The sequence below is a fragment of the Apodemus sylvaticus genome, chromosome X (genome assembly GCF_947179515.1).
Source record: "Apodemus sylvaticus chromosome X, mApoSyl1.1, whole genome shotgun sequence".
NCBI lineage: Eukaryota > Metazoa > Chordata > Mammalia > Rodentia > Muridae > Apodemus > Apodemus sylvaticus.
Window position 1 is genome coordinate 104,857,572 of NC_067495.1, and position 11,442 is coordinate 104,869,013.

An 11,442-nucleotide genomic window follows, 5' to 3' on the forward strand; every position below is an offset into this window, starting at 1 on the left:
CTGTCTGCAAAGTGTGTGTAGGGAGTGTAATAAAAGCCCTACCTTATAGGGTTGTTGCGGGGCACAAGTCCAGTGGTGGATGAAAAGTCCTGAGCCCAGAGACTGGGGCATAGTAAACACTTCATAAGTTCTCATTATTATCATTAAGCTGTTAGTCTGAGGAAACACACGACTAGGAGGGAACCAGAAAGAAAAAGGGGAAGAAGTAAAAGCTGAAAGGAGAGGGGATGGATCGTGAGGAAGAAACAAAGCTAAAAAGAGCAAAGAATGAATCAAGTTCAGCTCTCTGTGACCTGAGCAGTACTAACTGCATAATGTGAGAATTTCTGGGTTCCAGTGCTTCAAAGACACAATTGCGTGCTATAGGCTGGGCATGGTGACACATGCGCATGCCTTGAAATCCTCACACTCAGTAAACAAGAGTGTGAAGATCTCTGTGACATGGTGGCAGCCTGCTTCAGTTAGTGAGTTCTCAACCAACAAGGCATACCTAGGGAGACAGAAAGGCAGAAAGGCAGACAATATATATATATTGAGAGAGAGAGAGAGAGAGAGAGAGAGAGAGAGAGAGAGAGAGAGAGAGAGATAAAGAGACAGAGATAGACAATTCCATGCTGCTAGATAAGAAGCCCCTGAGGACTGCAAATAATAAATGTAAGGAGTTCTATATTTTACATCTAACAAAGCCACTATTTCCTGCTGCAACTGTTGATGCCCATTTAGGACAAGACATTTATGATGATTAAGAACAATGACTTAGTCAAGCATGGTTATGCACATCTATAAACCCAGCACTTGCAAAAGAGAGGCAAACAGGGGCAGGAGTTCAAGGTCACCCCCAGCTACATAGTATGACAATAGCCTGGGCTACAGGAAACAAAAAGACAATTGGGACACTTGCACCTTGTAGCAGAGCATGGTGGTTCATGCTTCTACATCTCAGCACTCAGGAGGATGAAGAAGACAGATCTTAGTTCAAGTCCCAACCAGGATTCCTTGCTCTGATCTTGCAAATATTTCCTATGTCTATTTGCAGAGCCTGGCGCGTCCTCCACACCCAGTCACCTAGCACTTGGAGCTGGGTGAGGCATATTAAGCCTTTCCACAGCTGAGTCTCCACCCTGCCACAAGCTCCAGGGGTTATTTTCCACCCTCTGGGAATGGAGAAAGAAAGCTGTTTCTCAGGCAAGCAAGGTGACAATTTGCTGGAATAAACCTGCTTTGGGATGGCCTGGGGTGGGGGTGGGGCAGCAAGAAATGCAGGAAACACAACCAAAAAAAAAAAAAGGCAGAAAGGGGACAGGTGTCACACTCAAAATGATCCAATGTGTCCTCCTCTTCACCTTTAAGAAGATTCCATTTTCCAAAGAATCCTATACATGTATACATTTATGATCTCTTTATGCAAAAATACTTTTTGGTGGGCTTTCTCTTCTTTTGTGTGGATCCCTAACTCAAGAAAGAAAATATGGAATGCTACTTTATTGATTATTACATTAAAATATTAAATGATGACTTTTGTCCTATCCTCTCCATTACTTCAGAATATCGTAAGACCACTGCTTTGGGAGGATGGCCTTGCTGTAGTGATTAGAGACTAAGTTAATGAAAAGATGACTTCATCTCATTGGAACAAGTAAACTGTGATAAGTGAACTAAATAATACAGTGTCACTATACAGCTCAAATTATCTAAGACCGTCCAACGTTAAGTATTCCTCCAATGTTCTTCATAATTAATAGTGCACACACTTGTCTTAATATTCGAAAACTGGCTAGTCACAAATACACATTTTAAATTGATGAGTGTGTATAATAAACATGAAGGTGAGGGAACGCTTAGCTATAAGGAAAATGGAGAATAATTCTCAAATGAAAGATAAAGAAAAGGCAAGACAAAAGGGAATAGCAACGATGGGCTGGCTTCAGTGGCCAGCTGGGGACAGAGTTAATGAGGGCCACATCCTCTGTGGCTTCTCCAAGACCCTTGGTGAGTACAAGAAGCTGTGGAAAGGTTGACATAAAAAATGAGGTTTAGACTCAAAATGTTTCCCTTGGTGCTTTCTGCATCTAGCAATAGACAGTTGACCAGAGTCACCAGACAAAAGGAGTGGCAGCAATGCTAGGAGGTTAGTGTGATTAGCAGCTGCTTTTTAGCTTATCGAATTTTAGGCTAAATATTTAATGTTCTGATTGTTTAGAAACATAAAATGTTGCATGATACAGTCCTGTGAGATCTACAAAACAAAGGGGAACAGAAAAGAGGATTTCTACTTTCTGCATCACTGTTGTTAATGGAAAGGACTCATCAAAATCACCTCATCCAGTACTCTTAATGCTAAAATGATTCTCTCAATAAAAACTCCAAAAATGAATTGAGAGGCTCTCAATTGGAGGTCCTGTATTATTTGACCTGGGATGTGTTTCAGAAAGCACTTTACATTATTCCTTCATTGATTCTTAAAGCAATTGCTTTCATTTTATGGATTAAAAAAATACAGAAGGTTGGGGGTTCTGTGAATTTTCTCAGGTTTCTACAGGTTAGAAGCTAATAGATCTGAATTTGTAACAAATCTCATTTCCAATATTTCAACTGTAATCTGCTTCTGTAATCCTGTAATCCTGTAATCTGATTCTTCACAAGGAATCTCTCCTAACGTTATCAACTTGAAGTTTAACAGAAAACAGTGTCCATTAATTATTTTTTATCTTCTGTCCACATTCTTCTATAAGTAAACAGAGTAAAGGAATTTCTGACCCCCTTTCCTAGATAAATAGCTCTAATTAGTGAAGTGAGAGAGAAGAAAACCCTTTCCTTATGTTCCTCAGCCCAGTGCATTTCCCCACTTAGCTCTACAACAGTGGGAACAATTATCACATTATCAGCACTTTCTCAGAAACATCCTCAACATTTGACTGAAAAAGCATTGGCATCTATTGAAGCTTGGGCTTGAAGAAGACAAGAGGAGTAAATTTAAATCTAGATGATTCCCATTCAGATTCTATACTCTTTTGGGGACACATCAGGAAATACCACTACACCCTGAAAAGGTAGGTTGGTTCAATTTAGCAGGAACCACGAGAGCACAGGTGAGGTCTATTTTTAAAATTCACACAGATAAAACTAAGATAGTTTATTATCAACTTTTTCTCAATATGCACATATACATGCATACATATACAATGGGGCAATTGTATAAAAATGAGGAAAATCTATGCAAAACACTGTTATTAAATATAACATGTCTCACTCTTACTATTTCAGTTGGTTCAGAATTCTGACCTACCATGCGTTGTGGCCTTCAGATGTCCACAGGTGATGGAAATTAAGGCAAACTTGGAGATTCAGTGAGCTTTTTTTGTAAAAGATATAGAGAAATCCCTCAACTTTGACTAATATATATATTTGATAGAAAGACACATACCTTATTGATCACTCTTTAGGACAGCTCCATCAACTGAGCTGTCCAGATTTGGAGATGACCCTCAACTGGCCTCCTTTTATTTGAATATGTACACTAAAATGATTATTCCTTTGATAATCAGGAAAGTCTACAATTAGTGTTTGACTACCAACTTTGTATGTGATCAAATTGTCTAACCCTTTTCCACATAGATTTTTCAAGGTCATCTATAATGAAAACTCTTACACTTGAATTCTGAGACTCAGTAAGAACCACTACATGAATATTGCGTCTTTTAAGGTGCCTGCCCAAATCATGTTACATAGGTACTTTGAAAATCACAACTACATAAGGGAACTAGTACCTTGAATAAGGGAAACCTTTATGTTCCTTTGTTTAGTAGCATAGGAAGCTAAAAGCTGGGGCACTCCTGCTAAGCCACCAAATTTGCTATTTCTCTTTCTTTGAGGCTATCCTTAACAATACATATGGGTGAAATTGATCAAGATAATTTATATGGCAGTATAAGATGTTAACAATATGACCCCAAATCTGTTTTCTTAATATTCATTAAAAAAAAAGATAATATGGTTGAACAAGTTGTGTAGAAGAGCTGGAATTTTTCTGTTATTACATGGTTTTCAGCAGTTAACACATAAAACTCAGTAGCAATTCCGAAGTCTAGAGATGATCTGAAAGGATTTAGACAGAGTGACTCATTCCTGCTTTAATAGAAATGGAGTTCATTAAAATACCAGACATACCTACAGCTTTCTTTTGTATCTCTCCCAATGATCTCAGCCTCATGGACACGCCCTTATGTGAGCTTTTTCCAAAGCAACAGCTGAGCAGCAACCACTTACCTAAAAGTCTAATCCTCTGTGAACATATCCAGGAATTCCTATATTGGGGTATGATATTTCTAATGAATGGCAATTCCCAAATAATTTTCCAGTAGTCCACAGGAAATGTGGGCACAATTTTTTATCTGTTAAACCAACCATACATTCTTTCTTACCATAATGCTTTCATGGCCTGCTTTAATGGTGCTATACAGAGTTACCCATGATCAACATCTAGAGTGAGTGTAACAATTCAGATTTTCCTTTGTATACCCAGGTAGATAAGCAAATTTAGCATTAGAAAACCCATAAACATTTCAACCTCAGCAGAGATGGAACCCCATGAGGAATGACAGTTTTAAATCAGTCAACTTGATGTTTGGGGAAATAAATAGCCTAGTTTATTTCACAGAAGACTAAAAATGTAACCATAAGCAAGGATGTCCTTTCCCTCCAGGGGCCACCACCCACTACTCACTACTTGAATTACCTTCTTCCAGTTCATCCATGCTTCCAATCTTTCTAGATCCGTCGATGGTGTAAATGTAGCGCACTCCCTGAGGCAGGTTGATGTTGTCGGACAAGGATCGAGTCAGGTCAGCCAGCAATGCATCGAAACTACGAAAACGGTCAGAAGAAACAGCATACACAATCCCCTTGAAGTAACGGTCCCCATTGCGGTAGAAACGTACCTTCTTGGCCTTCTTCTCATTACTTAATGCCTGCAAGGTTCTGGTTCTGTAGAAGCTACAGTGGGCACTATGAGTGGGACTTGGAAGTCCATTCATCCGTGATCCTCTCATATTTCTAGATGCTTTGTCTCTTTCGTCAAAATGTCCAAAATCAAGTTCCATATTTTGGGGGAACCACAGCAACCTGATTGTTAGAGAAAAGGGTGGGGGTGAAGAGAGGCAGAGAATAAGGAAGGATAAGAGAAAAAAAATTGAAATATTAGCCAGAACTAGAGCTGCAATCTGCTGCCTGTGAAAAGAACTGGTTGGAAAAAAAAAAAAAAAAGCCTGTGACCCATCTGCTGCTCGTCCCTGACCTGCAGGAATATTGATCTTAATAGAGAGGAAGGAGGGGGCTGGGCAGTAGGCTGAGGACTGAATGGTGGGGAGGGGGTAGGAGGAAGAGATAGAAAGGGTGGCACTTTTGGCACTATTCCAAATTAGGGAGGGGGTGTTGAAATAGCTTTAAAAACCTGGAGCTTCCTGACAGAGGCTCCTATCAAATTGTAACTTCTGGCAAAATACATTAAAACTGGCATCTGCTCCTTCACACATGGCCACATGACTAACAGTTGTAAATGAATCCATAGCCTGACAAAATTCCCTCAAAGAGAAACAGAGTGAACTAGCCAAGGTTAGCATCCCCCCGCTTAGGAAACAGTCTTTGCATCTCAGTACAATGACTAGGAAGGGGGGTGTATTAGTTTTATTACAAGTCCTTTTTTTCCTGCTCTAATATGTGTATCCCCTCCCCCAGAATAAACCAGGATTCTGTTTTAAAGGGCTAGCCTCCAGGGAATACCCAGTGTCTTTGTGCTATTCATCAAATCCTCTCCCCATCAAGCTGGTGCCGCTATACTGCATCCATAAGAAATAAGCTGGGGTCTAAAGGGGGGAGGGATTGTAGAAAAACCAGTAATTTAGCAAGCTATCAGCTCTGCTTTCCTCTTGTTTCTATTTGGTCACAGAACCCTTTTTCTCCTTTCAGGTGTTTCATCCCCTCCCCGACCAATGCAGCGACACCTCTTAATGGAATAATTGTGGAAAGATTCCCAAATGGGTCCCTGAATAGCATATGGGACCTTTACAAGCGAGTCCACCTTTCATTGTTCTGGGTTTCTCCCCTGACTGAAGGAATATTTTGCCCTCAAAGCAGACAATTCACTTCAAGCTTGTGTATTGCTTAGGTGCATTGATGGAGGCAAAAAAAAAGTCATCTGTCAAGCTTGGATTTTAACCCCCGCCCCCCAAACCCATCCCCACCAGAAAAAGAAAAACGACCAAAACAATGGAAACATGCAACCAAATAATACACCCAAAGACTAACCCCGCTTACAAAGGTAATAATGTGACATCCAAGAAAGCAAACTATTAACATTCAACTCACAGATGGGGAAAAAAAGACTCACAAAGCAAAAGGGCTCAGCTGCTATATACCACCACATCAAGACTTGCAAGAAACTAGGGACACAGGAGATAAAGGGGGACTGGTCGTTGGTATATTTGCCAGGCTCAGTTCCCCCTTTTTTTCCAGTGTCACCATGACCTATGCTGAGCTCAGCATTGTCTCTGTCAAACAACCTGCAGTAGTAAGACCCCACCTCCTCAAGATGAGTAGCAAGCAGTTTCCCCAGGCTGGCTGTGCAAATAAAGCTATGCCTTAGAATCAGAAAGTGCTATTATTCTAAATTAGCATCATAGTGAAAACAAAGGAACAACAAACTCACTTTTCCAAAGGAAAATCCCAGGTAGAATCTTAGAGGACAAAAATCCTATAGAATAAGGCAAATAAAAGAGAAGAAAGAGGCGGACACACAGAGAAAGAAAGCCGTGTGCCTTGTGCTTTTCCCGTTTGACATCTGTTACATTCTGCTTGAAAATCACTCGAAAGCCCCACTCACCGGTTTTCTGCTGGTTGGGTGGAGATGCTGAGAGAAAGAAAACCAATCTCTCTATGCCTTTGTTGTCTGAGCTCCAAGCAAGAAATTCCTGCCAGGGTGGATAGTTGCCTTCTAGGTCCTAGTGCCTTGTCCAGCTTCTCCCTTGTAACTGAAGCTTAGTGAACACCCCCAACCTCCTATGATTAATTACATGCTTTTTTTTCTTCAATTCACAGCCTGCATTAACAGCTAGAAAGGTTTCGTTTATAACCCACAGGAAATTGCAGGGTAGGAAAAAAAAAAGATTGCACAGGCAAGCTCAGAATGCTCTAATGAGCAATGTGCTAGCCCTTTCTCTTAGAAAATTGGCAATTTTACTTGGCTAAAACTGTCTGCCTAGTGGCTGGACTCAGCAGGCCAAATCAACTTTCTTCGAAATTACAGCTCTCTCTCTCTCTTTTTTTTTTACCTTCTTCAAAGAAAATAAAAATCTGTAAATTCTGTAACATTTTTGGCTCATGCATCCAACGCTGGTTGTTTTTTAAATGAAGTCAGAAGGAATAGTAAACTGACAATACAAGGGAAAATAGCTGCAGAAATCATGAAGACCCGAATTGAAAAGTGGCACTTCTCCAAGTTTTTGTTCAGTTGTTTTTATTGAGACAGGGTCCAGCTTTATAGTGATAATTGTTCTGGAACTCACTATGTAGCCCAGGCTGACCTCTAACTTGCTGAAAATTTTCAGCCTCTGTTCTGCTTTCTGGCCACTAGAATTTGCTAGCATTTAGGTGTCCAAGCCCAGCACGTCTCCAAAACATTTTAGACTGATGTAAAACATTGGCTAATGTTTCACCTTCCCACTCCTGGGCATATACCCAAAGGAGACTATACCCTGCCACAGAGACATGTGAATATTTGTGTTTATTGTTGCTCTATTCATAATAGCCAGAAAATAGAAACAGCCCCGATGTCTGTTAACAGATGAATGGGTAATGAAAATGCAAGATATATGCACAATTTTAATCATCCATTGGTAAAATGTGAAATTGTGAAATTTGCAAGAAATTGTGTGGGACTGAAAATGTTATAAGACATGAGGTGTCCTAGACTGAGAGAGACAAAGGGATTTATTTTCTCTCTTGTGTGACTTTACCTTACAGTGTGTGTGTGTGTGTGTGTGTGTGTGTGTGTGTGTGTGTTCATAGAGATCAAAAAAGTGAAAAAAGTCCTTAAGTAGAGAGGTTTTAAAGAATGGGAATTGAGGTCTAGTCGATAAAGTGGAATCTTCTAATTCTATACAATTGGTCAAAAGCCTATTATGTCTATGGAGATCATAGGCTCTAGGGAGAAACTGATTACAGTTGTTTACCTCAATGGACATGGTGTCAAAATACCTTCTAAATGTTTATGTTTTTACCTAATAGATTAAATATTAATTTAAGATTATAGTTTCTCAGTCATGGTCAAAGAAATGTCTGTTTGCAGTTGTAAACAGTTAACACAGAGACTCATAGCCAGTCCAGGTGCTGAGCATAAATGACTGTTGAGTGCTCACTCAGCCTTAAGAGGAACATTTTATCATCCCCTCCAAGGTTCAGGAATCATCACTGAAGAGGGGGATGAAAGGGTGTAAGAGCTGCAGTAAAGTAAGGGGTTTCTTCTGCACACAGAAATCATGAACTCACAGTAGCTGTTGTTAATTGAATAAGACCAGTACAAGATCTGGAGCTCAGCATTCCATTATGGATGTGGTAGGAGCTTCAGAGGGCCCAGCATGTGCTGAGGAGTTATTAGCAGCTAATGGTTATGGGGAGAAAGGGATTCAGCCCATGTTCACAGAAAGACTCAAAGATATGCTGCCATAAGAATTCATGAATTCATTGTTTTTAACAGCTGAGTAGTATTCCATTGTGTAAATGTACCACATTTTCTGTATCCATTCCTCTGTTGAGGGACATCTGGGCTGCTGCCATAAATATAGTGGAACATGTGTCCTTATTACAAGCTGGAGAATCCTCTGGGAATATGCCCAGGAGTGGTATAGCTGGGTCCTCTGGTAGTATTATGCCCAACTTTCTGAGGAACCACCAAACTGATTTCCAGAGTGGTTGTACCAGCTTGCAATCCCACCAGCAATGGAAGAGTGTTCATCTTTTTCCACATCCTCGCCAGCACCTGCTGTCTCCAGAGTTTTTGATCTTAGCCATTCTCACTGGTGTGAGGTCATGAAATTCTTAGGCAATTGGGTAGAACTAGAAAATATCATCCTGAGGAGGGTAACCCAATCACTGAAGAACACACATGGTATGCACTCACTGATAAGTGAATATTAGCCCAAAAGCTTGGCTACCCAAGATTCAATTCACAGATCAAATGAAGATCAAGAAGAAGGAAGAACAAAGCGTGGATACTCTGGTCCTTCTTAGAAGGGGGAACAAAATACCCTCAAGAGGAGATACAGAGACAAAAATGTGGAGCAGAGACTAAGGAAAAGACTGCCCCACCTAGGGATCCATCCCATATACAGTTACAAAACCCAGACACTATTTTAGATGCCAACAAGTGCTTGTTGACATGAGCTTTACATAGCTGTCAACTGGGAGATTCTGTCAGTGCATGACAAATACAGATGGGGACACTCTCAGTTAGGCACTGAACTGAGCACAGGGTCCCCAATGGAGGAGCTAGAGAAAGGACCCAAGGAGCTGAAGGGGTTTGCAGCTCCATAGGAGGAACAACAATATGAACCTTCCAGTACCTCCAGAGCTCCCAGGAACTAAACTACCAACCAAAGAGTACACATGGAGGGACTCCTATCTCCAGATGTATATGCAGCAGAGGATGGCCTTATTGGACATCAAAGGAAGGAGAGGCCCTCGGTCCTGAAGAGGCTAGATGCCCCAGTATAGAGGAATGCCAGGACAGGGAAGCAGGAGTGGGTGGATTGGTGAGAAAGGGGGGGGGGATGGGTTAAGGTATTTTCAGTGGGAAAACCAGGAAAGGGGACAACATTTGAAATGTAAATAAAGAATATGTCTAATAAAAAAAACTGTTTCAAAAAAAGAATGTCAATCTTCCCCCAATGTCATCAATATATTTCAAGAAAAAGCCCAATAAAAGAAATGTTATGAAAACCCTAAAAGATGTAAAATTGTAATGAAAGAATACTAAGCTTGAATTATAGCTAACATGAGAGGTTGATTAAATCAAGAGTTAAACTACTAAGATTTATTATAAAACTATGGAAATAAGCATAGTATAATTATAGTGTTGGCTTACAAGACAGATCTTGGGAACTGATCAGATGTCAGTATCAATGGGACCTTAGAATAGGAAAGTATAATAAGAAGAAAAAGGACTTTGGAGCCAGACTACCTGGGTTCAAAATCTGATCCTACTAATTTTTAGGTGGTGACCTTAGGTGAAAATATTAAGAGGTAAGTCTTTGGTGAAGTGATGAGGCCTCGAGTATCCTCTTCCTGAAAGAGTTTTAATCTCCCTCTATTCACTTTTTCAAGATAGGATTTTATTCTATAGGCATTGCTGACCTGGAACTCAATATAATAGTCTGGCATGGCCACAAAAATAATAATAATCTTCCTGCCTCAGCCTTGAAAGTGCTAAAATTACAGGTACCAATCACCACTCCTACCTGGATGAACAGTTATGAAATATATTGAAGGAAGATACGAGCATTTTTTTTTACCCTTCCATGAAGTCCTTGATCTTGGACTTTCTTCTCATTATAATCATAGAACTGAACTTCTGTGATTTCTAAATTAACCATTTTGTTGTATTTTGTAATACTAGCAATGACTGATTAGGAATCAAAAAAAACCCCTCATATACATGTTAAAGGAACAGCAACATCTATATCCATTTAAACATTCTTTTAAATAGTAAAATAATTGAAAGCAACCCAAATACCTATTCTTAATACATTAATCAAATATGAGATTCTATACACAATGGAATAGAATAAAGATGATCTTGGTTGCTTCTCAGCATCCACTGCAGTCTCCTTAAGTTTCACCCTCTTGAATTCCAGAGGTTTGAAATATTACAACTTAGGTTCCTCCCATTACACACATTTGCATGAGATGTAGAATGGGGAAGCAAGGTTGAGATTATCTTCCTGCTGATTTATTCTCCCTAGCAACAAAAGTCATAGATGAGCCAGGATTTTCCTATAGTAATATTACAATGTCCAATTAGCAATTTCCTGAGAATCAATGGCCATTGTTGTAACACCAGTGGGTTTCTGATCTCAGAAAGAATGTCACCACTCTTGTTGGTTCCAGTGGTGACCACTTAATCTGTTCCTTAAAGTATTAAAGATCATAAATTCCTTAATTTTATAAGTATATTATTTCCTTGATTACCTCCTCCCCCTCCTCTTTTTCTTAATCCTCTTCATCCTCCTCCTTTCTCTCCTTCTCCCCTCCCCCTCCCTCAATACTACTATTAATATAGGCTTTTGTATATTGTTGGCTGTCTGAGAGAGAGACAAAGAGAGAGGGAGAGGGAGAGGGAGAGGGAGAGGGAGAGGGAGAGGGAGAGGGAGAGGGAGAGGCTGGTCATGAACT

At 40.1% G+C, this 11,442-nt stretch overlaps 1 protein-coding gene across 4 annotated transcripts in view; it reads right to left on the minus strand.

The window, feature by feature from the left end:
* The window catches only part of Dcx (doublecortin), a 64,687-nt gene extending 59,023 nt beyond the window's left edge, over window positions 1-5,664 (minus strand). For 3 of the 4 annotated variants that reach the window (XM_052170981.1, XM_052170980.1, XM_052170979.1), the window contains exon 1: window positions 4,736-5,099. In XM_052170981.1, coding sequence (XP_052026941.1) covers window positions 4,736-5,099 — 364 coding nt within the window. Of the gene's footprint in view, window positions 1-4,735; window positions 5,114-5,452 lie in introns of those variants that run through there. The other variant, XM_052170982.1, reaches the window with a different exon arrangement.
* Between the last annotated feature and the right edge of the window lie 5,778 nt (window positions 5,665-11,442).